Source organism: Siphateles boraxobius, unplaced genomic scaffold (assembly GCF_051911475.1).
Source record: "Siphateles boraxobius isolate OS27281-9 unplaced genomic scaffold, OSU_SipBor_1 22, whole genome shotgun sequence".
NCBI classification, from domain to species: domain Eukaryota; kingdom Metazoa; phylum Chordata; class Actinopteri; order Cypriniformes; family Leuciscidae; genus Siphateles; species Siphateles boraxobius.
The window spans coordinates 17,377,722-17,394,023 of NW_027508833.1; the positions used below are offsets into that span (position 1 = coordinate 17,377,722).

Genomic DNA, 16,302 nt, shown 5'->3' on the forward strand with positions numbered 1-16,302 from the left:
TTGTGTCTCATTATTTACTTATGTGGCAAGCAGCCATGTAATAAACTTTGTTGTAATAAGCTTTGTGTCTGAGTACTGATCACTCTATCAGTTTTTTTTATAACGATTCAGAACAAATGGAGAATCAAAATTTTTGTTTCAAATAGAGATCACGATTCTAAAGACAACTAAAACAAAATAACATGTCATTTACTAGAGGTTCTGACAAAATGTTAATTGCTGCAGTCTATTGGAAATGTTTAATTCATTTGAATGAAGTATTTGTAAAAATTGGTTTAAATTAATGATTCAATGATTTGCTTGTTTCATTACTGGATGAATCAGCGTTTCTAAACAAATCTCTTAAATGAATGATTCAACAACAATGACATTTTGTAACAGTCACTTGTCACCACCTAATGATGTAACAATGACATTGATACAATCGTTATTTTAAGTTATTTTCAAAAGGTGATTTGCTCGATTTTGATCTCTACAGTAAGCATCAGTGCTTATATCCGAACTATAAACTTTTATTCCAGTACTTCTGTGATTAGGTTATTTAGGTGTCAGAAGGATGCTTTGTGGTCGATATGCGCCCTCGATGCGCACTTTTGCAGAGCCGGCACTGATGAGTACTCAGAGGAAGACTGCGAGAGATTAGGGTGCCATTTGGGACAGGGCCACGGATGGATCGTTGTCATTTAGGAATGTGATTGTGTGATTTTTAACGATTAATCGTGCCGCTCTGCCGGATGGATGTACATTATCCCTTACTTATTCTCTCTTATGTGTTTATTGGACTAAAGAGCCCACACTGACCTGAGAGGGCAGATGCTGAGCCCTGCAGGTATCCATCCTCTCCTTGATCTCCTGGTTCGGAGGACAAGGCTCTGCTGGCGCTCTCCAAACCCCGGCTCAGGTCATAATCATGGTCCCACTCTAGAGGGATGGAGTCCACACTGGCCGGAGTGTCTCGACCCGACCGTTCGGCCCGTAGAGGAGGTGCCAGCGATGCAGACCGACTGGAGGAGGGCAGAGGGGACAGAAAACCGTCACCCAGGCGCTCGCTCCACGGAAAGCTGGACACGTCACCAGGCTCGTCCAGATCAAACTCCCGGTCCGAGTACGAGACGTCATGCTCATCGTCTGTGAGCTGGATATAGAAGTTATGATCATTGGTGACTGAAACTTTGACTAAACATTGACTACATTTATTTAAGTGGATGAAATAAAATGTGAAATGAATGAAGAATAAATGAACAACCCAAGCATAAAAAATCTAAATCTAAAATAAAAAGGTAATTATAAATAAATATGGAAATGAAATGAATGTAAAAAGAAAGACTGCAAATGAATATCAGTCAGAAAAAGGCATCTGATGTATTCAATGTACCGGTAATCGTATAAGTTTCTTGTAGTAGCGTTCCACACGTCCAAACACTTCCTGGCAATAACGCTGCAGTTCTTCAAGCTCTTCCTCGATCACAGCAGCATCTATCGGCTCACTCTTTTCTAGAAGAGCTTCACCCTGCTGAAATATGTGGTCAATCTTGCCTGTGTTCAGAGTGATCTCCTGCTGGAACGCCTGGATGGGGCAGAAAACCTCCATAAGAGAATGACACAAGAGAATATGTGCAGGGCTAAAGGTCAGATACGTACCCTTAGCTGTTTGATTTTGGCCTGGACGTCACATTCTGAGAAATGCTCAATGTTGGTTAATTGCAGGTCCATCTCAGTCAGCCAGACCAGGATACAGTCTCGCGCCGTCTCAAACTCCTCCCTCTGACATATAAAGTGCTGTGGTGGACATTAAAAAATTTTTCCGATCAAAAATACTCAGAGTAAAAGCTTACTTGTATTTACCCGAATGGACTGAAAGGTTCATTTACAAAATAATACTAACAACAAATCATTTAAAATATGCTTTAAATAATATTATATTTTATTAATAATAATATATATGTTTTTAAGTTTTTAACTTATTTTTAAGTTGTAAATAATATATTTATTAATAATTATATTATTATGTATATAATATTAATATAAAATAGTCATTTAAATAATAATCCACCTTATATATGTATCATCATCAATTTTTTTCTCTTTAGCTGTTGTATATTTCAATACAAAATATTTAACTTTTAAAGCTTAGCTTTCATTTGTTCATGTCTATAGTTTCAGTTCAAAAAATGGTTACAGTTAGTGCTGGATACAGTTATGCATTTGATAAATTAACTTTAATTTAACTTTAACTTAGTCTAATTTCAATGAGCAGTTAATAGGCATGAAAGAAATGTTGTATTAGCATGAAAACAAAATAAGTTCTTTTCACAGATTTGTTTTATTATAATATATAGTGATGATGACTATTATATTTGTATAAATGTTAAAATGTTAAAACGAATCAAATGTCTCTGTACCTTTAACCTGCGTAGGACCGAGGGCACTCTTCTCTGTAGGTTATCCCAGCGCTGGTTGGCATCGTGGGCCATTTCTCGCAGACTACAGGACGCGTCAGTGCGATTCTCACGTGCCAGTCGCTGATACTGTTTATTGATCAGCTCCAGCTGCGTCAAACTTTCATGCAATTGCCGCTGGAATGTCTGTAAAAGCACATAAATGAGTGTTAATATCATAAATCTGTTCACTAATACTACATTCATTCAGTCTGGATGAATCTCACCTCAAATTTCTTGAGCTCCTCTTTGGCAACAGTGTAAAGGACACCTGAAGAGTTTGGCAGTGCGGCTGTCTTCTCCGACACCATGAGCCACTCCTCAAAATGAGCGTAGTCATCGAGAAACTTCTGCCAGAGACGCCACGTCTCCTCAATTCTTTCAAAAGAGCATGGTTTAGGTTTAGGTTAATTGACATTTAGCAGATACATAACACATATTCAGCAGTGCAATTGTCGCAATATTTTTTAATAAAATAAAAACTTAAAAAGCTTAAACGAAAATTAGAAATGCTGCTTTGGCAACTAACTGAAATAAAAAAAAGTTGAAGTACTAAAAATTCTTTAAACAAACTAAACTAAAAATAAATCAACGTTAATACAAATATTTAAAACGCTAAAAAAAATTTACATAAAATGACTAAAATAAAAATAGAAAATATAATAATAAAAGCAAAAAAGGATACATCATGCTCACTTGTATACTGCACACTATCCCACAAAGCAATGTGCTCAAATGCCCTAAAAGTATGTATTGTTTTTGTGAAGAAAAAGTACACACTTTTGAGTGTGTAGCAGAAGAGTAGGCTAGCTTTGGGACATACTGCTTCATCATAATTGCATCTTTAACAAACAGATGTCGCTTAATTACACGCATCCTTTCAGCGTTTAAACTGCCCTGTCAATCATCCTGTACCAGTTAAAATCCTCCACATTTAACAATTATTATTAATTATTAACAACATATTGATGCAAGACCAAAAGTATTTTTACAAAAGTTCACAATGCTGTTTAAGATTAAATATAATGTGGATAACATTGAATACATATATTTTCGTCCGGTTATATACTGATAATTATTCACTCAAACCCTTTATCTAAACCTCTCTACTTAACCGTTGGACGTGCACATCCACCATGTTTTTTTTTTAACACTTGCTATTCGTGTTTGTAGTTCTAATCGAATCCTCGTCCAACACACAATGGGTTGTGGGCAATATTAGCCGTTAGAGTGTGTATGAATCTGCACTTCAGATTCTAACTGGAAAAAGTAGACAATCCGGGTATCTTTGGAATACTCATTTCAGGATACTATGATTTGGGACACTAATTCTAATTTCTAATATTATTTAGGACGGATATTATGCGAATTGGGATGCAGGACATGTGTATGAGCTTCATCAGCTGGTCATACTTAAGTCTCCTCTCCATGGACATGGCACATATGCTCCTCCAACGCCGGTCCAGGCTGCGTGTGGCGTGCTGGATGGAGTCACACTCAGCATCCGTGGCACAGGCATCACAGTCGTGCAGTAAAACCTCACACAGGTTCAGCACAGACGCCACACCTGTGCTGTGCTTCTCGATGTCTCTCTGCAGCTCCTGGATTTACAACAAAAACGATGTTTTATCCGAAGTAAGCGCATAAACTTAACGGGTTTATTTTTGAATGCATCATGTGTTTTTGTACCTGCTGCAGATCCAGTTTCCTCTGGATCTCCTGGTAGTCGCAGGTGTCGTAGACGATGGGACGGGACAGTTCGGTCTCAATGTGGGCGAGCCACGTGCGCAGACTATTCATGTTCTTATCCAACTGCTGAATGGCCACTAAAGTCTCCCGTAGCTTCTTCGCTCTGTATAGACAGAAATGTTCTCCTTGTTCAGCATCTATATACAGCATACTACTTTAAACTAAAAGTCTTTTAATATTCAAACGTATGTTACATCATTTTAAAAACAGGAGACTTATGAGGTAGGGAGAGGAAATGTACAGTAATCGCACACAATGCAGATTTAAACCTGAGCACCATGGCTCAACGTGACTGGACAGGTGCTCTCCAACATTTTAAAGTCATTTTGAGTAAATCTTGTGAAAAATAATGAGGATAATGCCAACCGAGCTACAATGCGGTGTGTGTTACCTGGCCCCTATGAGGTCGAGCAGGTGCTGCCAGCGTTCGCTGACTTTACTGAGTTTGTGTTCTATGTCAGAGGCTTTGCTCTCGTGACTGGCCTGAGCTAAACGTTCACCCAGCTGCGTGAGCTCATGTTTATTCTCCTGAGCCACCGCCACCTCCTCCTGATAGTCCTGAGAGACAGAGAGACAGTGCTGCAGTTAGACAGAGACATGGACAAGCATTCTTAAAGTTACTATAGTTATAGTTTGTCAAATTCAGTTAAATTCTAGTTGCTTTTGAAGGAGTGGCTATCGTTATGTTGTTACAAACACCTCATACAAAAAAGGGGTAACAATGGAGTTTCCTCCTAAATACACCATATGAGCTACATTCGTTGTATATACTATATTAAATATTAGGCAACCCTAACTTTCTTAAAACAATAAAGTACAATTAAATTAAATACACTTATATATAATATAATTATATAATTTATTCTAAATATTATAATTTCAAAAAAATATAACAACTTATATAAAGTATAGACTGTATACAATAAAGTATACACTGTTTGGATTTGAATAAGTAAATGCTTAAGAGTCTATGATTGGAGCACTGTTGCTGTGATTATTATGTTTCTAGCATGTTATATGTTTAGCAACAGTTCTTCTAACCCTTATTGATGGAGTGTGTAGCTTCTCATTTCTTAAGCAACCATGTAGGAGGAAGACACATCATGGCCATATTCCAGGATGACAATGTCAAGATTCATCAGGCTCAAATTGTGAAATAATTGTGAATCCTTTTCACACATGAATTGGCACTTCTGAGTTCAGACCTTAAATTCATTGAAAGTCTTTGGGATGTGCTGGAGGAGACTTCACCGAGTGCTGGACTCTTGGATTGTCAATACAAGATCTTAAGATCTTGACCAAAAATGTATGCACCTCTAGATGCAAATAACATCACAACATTTATTTCCATCAAGAAGTGCATCCGTTTTTGGTGAAGATCTTGTATTGGCAATGCAAGAGTCAAGAACTCTGTAAAGTCTATTTAGCCGAACAAATAACATGCTAGAAGCATAATAATCACTGCAATAATGATCCAGTCATAGACATTTGCCTAACAAAATGATATTATATAATTATACATAATATAATTACTTATTTATTTTAAAAAAATTATGATTTAAAATATATATAATATAAAAATCAATCATTTTTTTTAGTGATTAGCATAATGAAGGCAAAGATTTGATTAAACTGTTACCTTTCGCAGTTTCTCAATCATCTCTTCGATGCTGACTTCTCCATTCTGGGATACTTTGCTTTCCATATTTGTCAGCCATTCACACAGCTCCTTGTATTTATCATTGAAGATGGCCCATTCATTCAGCTTCTCACTCACCTGCTGTCTGCGCAGACACAACTGCGCAGACAAATACACAAAAACATAGGCCTTCAGTAATTACAATATGACTGAGCATTTAAGCTTAATTTAGGTTTAAATCAACCAGTTTAAATCAAATATTTAGCCACAGCGTCTTTCTGTATCTTCATAATTTGCTAAACTAAAGTGTAAATAAACGCACTATTACACATGCCCAAAACTACTTTAAAGAAAAAGGAAAATATCGGACCAGAGCAACATTAAAAAATAGAGCATGAGAGAAGAGTTTCTGACGGTCTGTATGAATCTACAGTTAACGGTGTCTACTGAGATATCAAACGTACATTCACATCCTGTGGTGTCTCAGCTCAAGCACCGGATGCCACAAAGAGCATACACAAATAAAACATACTTGCTTTGCATTTGAGTTTCACTTCCAGCCAAATGCTGGTGCTTGGTGCTTTGCATTACTCTTTACTAACAAAAGTAATAGATATATTTATACATACTATGATGCAGTAATGTTTCTAAAAAAGGAAATGCAACTAAAGCTGCACAGCAAATATCTACTCTATTTGCCCAATATTTAGTTATAAGAATGTGTATTTGAAGACTATCTGCGGATGCGTTTTAAAACCCAATGAGCTTCCTATGGAGCAGACAGCAAACGGCATATGCCTATGACGTCCAGGAGAGTTGCCCTTCATGATTTGAAAATCTGCAACAACAATAACGGGCATTTGTAGTAAAACAGCTCCACCTAAAGGCCTGTGTACCTGGTGACAGATCTCCTCCCACTGCCGGTGCAGGAGCTCAGTGCGTTCCTGCAGCACACGCAGATCCTCTGGACTGATGTAACTGCACAGAGACTCTCTCAACACAGTCAAATGGGTCAAATCCTCCTTCCAGCCGTCAAACTTGCTCTCCAGATCCTGAAAGGAATGTCAAGTTAATTTACCCTCATTTCACTGTTATTCAGTTCCACATGAATGTGAACTTTGCATACCTTGCAGCGCAGTTGTTCAGACTGCAGCTCCTCGTGGCGGTCTGGGAGCGTCTGGGAGAGCTGTCGTTTAAATGCTCTCAGTTTCTCCAGAGATCCTCCTATACCTTTTTCACATCTCTCCCAATCCTACACAGAGTTTGCATCCAGTCAAAATGCTTTCTGGGTACATATATCACATTCTGAACTATTATAGTTTAATGCATTCTGAACAATTATAGTTTCATGCAGTACACTTTCATTTGAAAACACGCCCTCAACTAATGTAGTGACGTCTGATTTACAAACAAATCATTCTTGTGAGCCGATTCTATGCAATGATTCGGTAAAACTCAAGTCTTTGGTACAGCACTAAACAATAAATGTGACATTTGTTTAAGAGCAAAATTAAAGGGTGTATGATATGGAACTATAATAAAGCAATATTTGACTAAATTAGTGTGACAGCATCTAACACCAATTATCTTTACAATAAACTAAAAAAATTGAATTTAACTAATAATAGTGAAATATAGTACTATTTAAATATTTTATTATTATTATTAAGATTATTATTGTTGTTATTATAAATTATTATTGTTATAATTTAACTGATATTTATATACACATTTTTATTTACAGAATCATTTATACTACTTAAATTTATATAGTTATTATAATTATTTTCTATTATTTAGTAACTATATATTTTCTTAGGCACAAACAATAACACAAAAAAATAACTGCAAGAACTTCTAGGAACACTATTGTGTAATATTCAGGGTTACTATGAACAATAAATGATGACTGTGATAAATTATTATTATTTTACATAACTGATAATTGGATGAGTATATGTACTATAGAAAAGTCTTTTTTAGGATTTTATTTCCAGACTTGGAAATTACAATTAAAAAACTCCCTGGTTTTCCATGATCGTAGCATGGATGACTAAAATGAATACAATTTTGGAAGAATCTTCTTAAAAGTAAAAAAAATCACTAAAATGATCCAGACAATAATGACCTGAAATAAAGTCAACAGGTGTTGCAGTGACATAAAGAGCTTTACCCTGAGCAGGACGGCCAGCTCTTTCTTTTGCTCCTCCAGGCAGATGTTGGCGTGTCTCCAGCACTCCTGTATGTTGAGAAGCTCGTCCTGTAGAGCCGCTTCGGCCCGTGAATCAGCAGACAGAATCAGCTGTCGTCCCGCCTCCACCGTCAGGATATAACTGCCCTGCTGTCTCAGCAGAACCTTCTCTCTCAGCTGCAGAACAACAGAGCATCAGCCATCACAAAACCTGAACCTGGGGCCTCGTTCAGAAAGGTATGCGTATAATGATGCTAAATGTGTACGTACATCTGATATGCTCCTATGAACGATTTAAAAAACATCTGTATGCGCAAAAATCTTTCTAAATTCATCCCTTTTAATAAATTGCAGATTATTTTTAATTCAAGCGCAAAGTGATTCAAAGCCATTCAATTTCGCTTACAGAATGGCCACAGATATCTCTTCATTATTTAGGAGCACGGCACTCATTATCAAACAAACATATGTGCGGAAGACATGGCCTGTTTGCGCAGATAATTTGTGCATATAATTATATTAATGCGTTATTTTAGCATAATTGGGATACTATTATAGTTTTAAAAAAATATTTTAATGCTTTTTTCCATTTTTAATTAACATTTTAGTAGTTTTGTTGTGTTTTTGTGATTTTTATTACATGTTTTCTCTCTTTTAAAATAAAAATGTCGATATAGGTTTATGAATTTTTATTTCAGCTTTAGATTTAGTTATTTTTCTACATCAAGTTAAGCTAAATGAAAATGAGAAAATTTGCTTTGGCAACTAACTAAAATAAAACAAGATTAGTTTTTTATATTTTATTTAATTTCAATTAATGAAAATGTTTTTATGGTTTTAGTTTGTTAACCATAATACCGCTGCCTATTTATCTTAAAAATTATGAGTTTTGGCACTCATGTACCAGTAATTCAATTAAGTCAACATCATTTATAAAATTGATAAGATAAATAGGCAGCAGGGTTATTATAGTTAAGTAAAACTAAGGCTAACTCCATTTAAAAAAAAAAAATTGTGTTACTTGAAATAATATAAACATTAATTAAAATAAAACGTTCTTCATTTGGCGTACACATAATAATAATAATAATTTGTTACATTTATAAAATGTAATTTATATATATTTTATTTATATACATATATACAGTATATATCTATATCAGGTAGTTGCAAAGGCAGCATTTTCATGTAGTTTAATTTGATATAAAAATTAAATAAAAATGAATAAAAAACTATAAAGACTATAAAGACTTTAAAATGAAAACAGAAACTATAAAAAATAAAAACGAATTTAAAATATTAATGATATCAATGATAGCAAAATAACACTATTATTTTTTTTCAAGGAAAAATAGTAGTATATGTTAGTATATAAAATTATTATTATTTATTTATTTATTATTATTTGTAATAATTTTTTATTACGTAAAATAAAATAAAACGTTTTTGCGTTTTATTATGATAGGACAGTATGCTGTCAGGAAGCGAAGTTGGAGAGAGAGAGGGGGACAGAATCGGGAAAGGTCCACGAGCCGGGACTCGAACTCGGGACACCCGAAGCGCAACTGCGCTATATGTCGGCGCGCTGCCCACGAGGCTAATTTGCGCCGTCTTATTTATTTATTCTTATAAAAAAGTGTTAGTTGTGTGGTGTGTAGGAGACTTATGAGGTTCTCAGAGGTCAAAGGATATTTACCTGAACTGCGTCCAGCATGGCTCGTGCCTGCTGTAGTGGGACAGGTGCGCCCGCCTTCAAGGTCACGGCCTGATGGGACACTTCCACCAACCACTTCCGAAGCTTCTCCCCCATCTCCCTGTAGCGCTGCCACTGACGCAGGAGACTGTCTATGATGCCCCGTCGCTGCTGTGCGCGTCTCACCACCCCCTGCCACTGGTTACTGAGCAGAGCCAGCTTCAGCTTGAACTCATCTCTGAAAATATGCTCACTGTGAGTTTCAAATGAAGTATGCTGATATCTTGCATAAGCACATTTCGGATGATGATGTTCTTCACCTGTCGTCCACCTGTCCCTGCTCCAGCATTCGCTGTCCATCGCTGATGATGGAGTGGAGGATCTGCTGTCTGCTGAACATCTCTGCCTGAAACAGCTAGAACAAACAAACACAGCTTTATTTATTCATATTGGTCTTTTATTAGTATCTAGACAAGATTTGAAACAACTAAATTGCTTTTGTATGTCTCCGTTCACAGCTCACCTCATGAGCTCTCTGTTGCTCCATCAGGCTCTGGAAGTTTCCAGAAATCTCCACGGTAAGTTTCTCCTCCGTCTGCTCCAGGAACTCCATCCACGTCTCACACTTCTCCAGAAATGTCTGCTGTTGTAGTATGAGGGCCTGAAGTTTACTGAGAAGAGAATTTACATACTTTAGAACAGTGGTTTCAAACTTTTTCAAGAGGGACCCTTTTTTTTTTTTTGACGCGACCCGTAGGCTTGTACACAGAAAAAAATCAGCTCAGCACTTTTTTTAACCACTTTTGATGATGCACGTGCACTTGCTGATCCTTGATGCGATTGCAACGCAAAGTTGATTCTGAACTAATTTGATCAAGCTATAGGCCTACATACAGGAATTTTAACCAAATAATAGCCTATCGTTTGCTGCATGCTTAAAAAATACACAAAACATATTCCACAACAAACTCTTTAAATGTAATATTCAGAACAGAACAAGAATTTAAAAAAATAACTATAAACAAGCCAAAACGAAATAATTTTAAAGCGAAAGTAAAAGTAAGGGGCATTATGCTCACGTAACTCTCTCATTAGAATCAAAATGTTTCAACATTCGCGAATCGCGATGTATTTGATGGTAAACTATTCTTTATTATAGGCTTTGTACAGTGCTTGAAGTGGGGAAAGAAAGGTGCCGGTACTCTCTTGCATTGGCAAATCATGACATTTGAGATTTCTACAGTGAAAAACAAAACTTATAACAAAACTTATTGTTATTTATTAACAACATAAATGTATTAAAACAAGTCGTGCGTGTGTGTACGTGCGTGCGAAAACGGAACTCCTCCAAGTCTGCAAGTCAAAAAATACATTTAGATTACTTCATTTTATTTAATTAAATGCATTTATGGTGAGATTATTATATTTTCATGTCAATCTGTGTTTTGACCACGAACCATGAGCTGTCACTTTAATTCAGCGCATGCAGCACAGCAAAAATTGACTCGGAACGATCACTGCACTGCTGTATACGCACAGCACCAGGAGCGCATGGACGGACTTATGCGCGTGCAGTGTGAAAGCTCGAACGTGTGAACATGGGTGCTGAAAAATATACGCACTGCATACGCACTGCAAACAAAGTATATCAACGGGCGTGACACTGGCGCTTTTTCTGTCAGTGGTCGAGTACCGGCTACTGCGAGAAGTAGCGGTACGCAAGAAAAAGTGCAGGTACGCTTAAGAGTAAAATGTAGAAGTGCTGGTACTGCGTACCGTGTACCGCCCCACTTCGAGCACTGGCATTGTAGCAACTTCACTCACGTTGCAATATCGACAGGAAAAAATTATCCTTTTCACATGCGCAAAAATGTGCATGGAAACATCACAGTTGAACGGTGCTTACGCTGAATGGTACGAATTGTAGCCTACTACTGCTATTTAAACAGAGCAGTGTGATTTTTATATTAGATAGACTTTTTTATTATTTTAAACACAACATTGTGCTTTTGTCAAACTGTAAACTCTTGTCAAACTAAACCTACAACTGTCACCCAACCAAAATCACACACAGTTTAAAAGCAAACATATTTATAATTTGTGTGTTGCTGCCGATGGAGCGAACGTGTGTGTGTTGCGGATGGAGCGAACTAGTGCGTGTTTTGTGTATATACATTAATGAGAAGGGTGGGCCTGCTTATTCTGCTTCTGGTCCCAAGCCTGTTCACAGGACGAGAGGGCAACACGCATGTCAGGAGAAGCATTCAGTTTGTTTCGTTGTTTCGTCTTCATTTTGGTCAGGTGACATGTGGATTATTTATTTTGCGTGAATTTGAATGTTTTTTAGTGTACTTCTAATCAAAGCTATTATTATTAATATTATTAGAAAAAGGAATTAATTTTTTTATTTTTTTTTAATCACTGGCGACCCATTTTTTAATTCTCGCGACCCACCCGAGGGTCGCGACCCAGGGTTTGAAAAACACTGCTTTAGAAGGTCAACAGACACTTGACATTATCTTCTTCTTGACAATATATCGTATATTCCCATGAAGGTCTTTATATAAAGAGGGGGACTTAACCCTATAAAGCCTTTATCATATTTAATACACAAATTTCTAAGGCCTCTAAATGTTAAACATGATCAAACCATGTTGTACACAATCTACTACATGCATTTTGTTGTCTGATTGATAGTTTATACTTTTATAAAGTAAAAAAAGGTCTTTCAGTATAATTGTAAAAGCGTCCACTTTCAGGTTATGATAAACGGGTCTTTTTGCTGTGAAATATTTACTGTTTTTATGAAGTAAATGTAAGAATAACTTTTACATTGTTGGTAATATTTCAAAAACTTTTACTGGACTTAAGCAACTTAGCAACTTTTATATAACTTTAAAAACAATTTTTCAGTTTTTCAATCCATACCCACAAATTTAGAATCCGTACCCATGCTTTAGCAATCTGAAAAACATGGAACTACCGGTAATATGTGTTTTTGTTTGATTGGAAATGTATTTGCTGTCCGCATGTTTCTCTTCACGAGACATGAATAACTTTTGTAAACTATTGTAAATTAATTCATAAAGCGCACCTTCGCACTGAGAAAAAAACAGCAAAACTCTTGAAATATTAACACAAAGTATAATTAATTGTATGGAATGTGGGCACCCACCAGCAGAAACATAATTTGGCACCTATGATCATTATTATTATTGGTCTATTATTATTTTACTACATTATCTTTTAAATCTACTGCAAAAGCAGTCAATGTAACCGATTGGTGAGCCATAGTTGAATCAGTCGGCACGAGGGACAAACCACAAATTGTGGGAACGGATTGCGAAAGCGTGGGTACGGATTATGAATTTGTGGGTGCGGACTGAAAAAACAAAGGTACAATTTACAAATCGGAGCGCACGGATTGTGGATACGGTTTATTAATCCGTAGGTGCGATTTATTAAACCGAGGGAACAATTTAAGAATCTGTGAATATGCTTTATAAACTGAGGGGACGAATTGCAAAGCTGTGGCCACGGATTTACGGGACTTGTTTTTTTCTCTCCTATAGGGGACTTCCAGGGCTCCATAGAACTGCATTAAATTACCTGCGACAAAAGAAAGAAAGAAAGAAAAAAAACCCTAAACAATTAAATATTATCTTTCTTAAACATTATTGGGAGATATAGTGAGAACTGATATTTATATGCATTTTATTTCAGTAGCCTGCTATACTGTTATACAGATCTCATTGATTTACATTACAAGCAATCAGAATTTCAATATCATATAAATATAGTCATATAAATATCAGTAACTGCATCAAATTGTATAATTTTTGCCTGATGTAACAAGTATGATTATTTTAGAGCTTGTCTAAAGGTTCAATAAATTATTTAAATTTCATTTAAAACATATATATTTTTCTGACTATTATTTAATACATCAGGATTTAGAGGGTTAAGAACGGGTTATGAGAAGGAAGTATTCTTTATTATAGCTGGAGCTAACCTGAACCTCTCAGTGGTCTGAGCTGAGGTGGTGGACCAGCTTCTGTTGAGGTTCTGCATGCGTTTGATCTCTGAGTCGTTGAGAGGGAGTCTGTAACCCAGTTCACTCAGTCTCTCCAGATCAGGAGACATACTGCTGAACTTCAGCATTTGTTTCTGCACAAAAAACACGGCAAAAAAAAATTGGTGGTCAATCAATGTATTGGCCAGGTCAATTTAAGAGATTGCACACTTTCCATTTTCTGATTTTCTGTTATTTTAAGGGTATTTTTTGAAGAAATATTGTGTAAAACTTTCATTCAATTTCTTTGTGCATCTCATTTGCTATAAATCAATTATTATGTACACTATATATTTATGTTATTATAAAGTAAAAAGTGTGGACATACACATTTCTTATTATTACTATTTTCAACATTTTAGAATAACAGTAAAGTCTAAACTATAAAATGCAACACAAATGGAAGTATTATAATTAGTAACAAATGTAGAATATGGAGTATTTAAGCATTTAGATCAAAAGGTCTTTAACATAACAACAAATAGAGTCAATTTCATCCAATATTTTGTCTTGGACCACCCTGACCCTGGGTTATTTTAGTATTATTTATATACTACTATAGTATTTATTGATATTTTAATTTAGCTTTTATTTTATTTTACATTTTAGTATTTTTATTAGCTTCAGTCCTTTTAATTATTTAATATTTGTTTAGCTTTATTTTTATTTCAGTTTTATTAATTTTAGTACTTCAACTTGTTTTATTTTATTTAGTTACCAGCTATTTACATTTTTCATTGAATTTATATTTTATTTCAGATTAACAAAAATGATTTTAATAGTTTTAATTAACAATCACAACACTCTACCCTGATCTCGACATACAGTATTAGCATAATTTATGAGATACCTTGAGTTCCTCCATCCGGTTCCAGATAAGTGACAAGTCAGAGGAACCGTTGGGATCCTGGCCTTTCAAAATCTCCTCACCTTCCACGATCCAGCGGGACAGAGAGTCCAGCTGTTCGTTAAACGTCTCATAGTCCCGAACTCCAGCCTGGGGAGAAAAAACAACAAAAACCCTCAGTACCGGACACTAAAACACTCTCATATGGCACTGAAGCACTCTGGTATTTGATCCTCTCCACTCACCTGCAGCGCCACCTGCTGTCTGCTCAGGCTCTGCTCCACGGCACTGAGGCGTTGGGTGAGAGACAGGTGGTCAGACTGGATGGAGGCCACAGCCGATGTGTCCACCTGCTGTTTGAGCTGTTCTCCCAGCTCTAATAAAACCTGCAGAGACGCCTGGATGGGAGCCTGAGAGCGCAACAGCTCCTGAGGGAACAATAGAGGAAAATGATTCTACAATCTTAATTAATCAGGGTGAATATTAAACAAAAAACTTTACAGGAGTAGTTGCTGTTCAGAATTCATGATTAGTGCACTAGATCAGGGGCCGTATTCACAAAGAATTTTATTTTACCACTAGGAGTACTCCTAAATCACACTAAAAAATTTTAGTTAGGAGTTTTCTCTTAAAAGTTATTCACAACGCCTTTCAGACCTACTCTTGGTAAGGAAAAATGACAACTCCTAAACTAAGAGTGAGTCTTCGTTGCTATGGATGACGTCAATTCTCATGCACGAGTTTCCTTGCAATGATGACGGTGATTGGTTGTTAGATCACAGGGCCATCATGCGGAACATAACACAGACGCAACAAATCATGGAATTACGACATCTAAATATGTCTGTGTCCTACACAAAATAATAATAGTAATGTCATCGAAATGCATATATAATGACATGTTTGTGCAGGCCCCAGTGAAGTGTCATTCTAAAAAGGCAGAGAGAGAGAGAAAAGTGGTGAATTCAATTCAATTAAATTAAGGTAGCCTAATACCCTAATGAAACTGCCACTTGCCTAATAATGAAAAACAACACTTGCATTAACACTTGCTTGGTTAATTGACATCCTATTAGTATGGAAGCTTGTTTCCGACACTGAACAAAAAAAAACAAAAAAAATTGCGACTTTTTATCTCGCAATTGCGAGATATGAAGTCAGTATTGTGAGAAATAAAGTCGCAATTGTGAGATAAAAAGTCGCAATTACCTTTTTTATTTTTCATTCTGTGGCGGAAACAAGCTTCCATAGCCTAAATAGACTACTTAAAGCAGGGAAATGTTGCTCCTATTGAAGTAATGTAATAGTTGAATGACGGTGGATTATGAACTCGCCAAAACGGAAAAGAAAGCCCAACTGGACGCAGGATCAGTTACTGCTTCTTATTGTAATTAAACCAGAAAATCTAAATATCAGTGAACAAAAACAATTTCTAAAGCTAGGTCTTCTAAACATTAGATCGCTCACACCTAAGGCGGTTATTGTAAATGAAATGGTCACAGATAATAGTTTCGATGTACTTTGCCTTACGGAAACCTGGCTTAAACCAAATGATTATTTCGGTCTAAATGAGTCTACTCCACCAGGATACTGTTATAAGCATGAGCCCCGTCTGATCGGTCGTGGCGGCGGTGTTGCAACAATCTATAGAGATATTCTTAATGTTACTCAGA

At 36.2% G+C, this 16,302-nt stretch overlaps 1 protein-coding gene across 2 annotated transcripts in view; it reads right to left on the reverse strand.

Annotated features, from left to right (window-relative positions):
- The window catches only part of syne1b (spectrin repeat containing, nuclear envelope 1b), a 144,035-nt gene that overhangs the window by 15,324 nt on the left and 112,409 nt on the right, over positions 1 to 16,302 (reverse strand). Inside the window, exons 120-137 of one of the 2 annotated variants that reach the window (XM_077238824.1) lie at positions 14,875 to 15,057; positions 14,633 to 14,779; positions 13,723 to 13,877; positions 10,234 to 10,381; positions 10,031 to 10,125; positions 9,714 to 9,948; positions 8,000 to 8,194; positions 6,953 to 7,078; positions 6,723 to 6,878; positions 5,827 to 5,985; positions 4,579 to 4,745; positions 4,128 to 4,290; positions 3,852 to 4,039; positions 2,666 to 2,816; positions 2,403 to 2,585; positions 1,642 to 1,779; positions 1,376 to 1,567; positions 802 to 1,135 (exon numbers count right to left, since the gene is read on the reverse strand). In XM_077238824.1, coding sequence (XP_077094939.1) covers positions 802 to 1,135; positions 1,376 to 1,567; positions 1,642 to 1,779; positions 2,403 to 2,585; positions 2,666 to 2,816; positions 3,852 to 4,039; positions 4,128 to 4,290; positions 4,579 to 4,745; positions 5,827 to 5,985; positions 6,723 to 6,878; positions 6,953 to 7,078; positions 8,000 to 8,194; positions 9,714 to 9,948; positions 10,031 to 10,125; positions 10,234 to 10,381; positions 13,723 to 13,877; positions 14,633 to 14,779; positions 14,875 to 15,057 — 3,115 coding nt within the window. Of the gene's footprint in view, positions 1 to 801; positions 1,136 to 1,375; positions 1,568 to 1,641; positions 1,780 to 2,402; positions 2,586 to 2,665; positions 2,817 to 3,851; positions 4,040 to 4,127; positions 4,291 to 4,578; positions 4,746 to 5,826; positions 5,986 to 6,196; positions 6,272 to 6,722; positions 6,879 to 6,952; positions 7,079 to 7,999; positions 8,195 to 9,713; positions 9,949 to 10,030; positions 10,126 to 10,233; positions 10,382 to 13,722; positions 13,878 to 14,632; positions 14,780 to 14,874; positions 15,058 to 16,302 lie in introns of those variants that run through there. The other variant, XM_077238825.1, reaches the window with a different exon arrangement.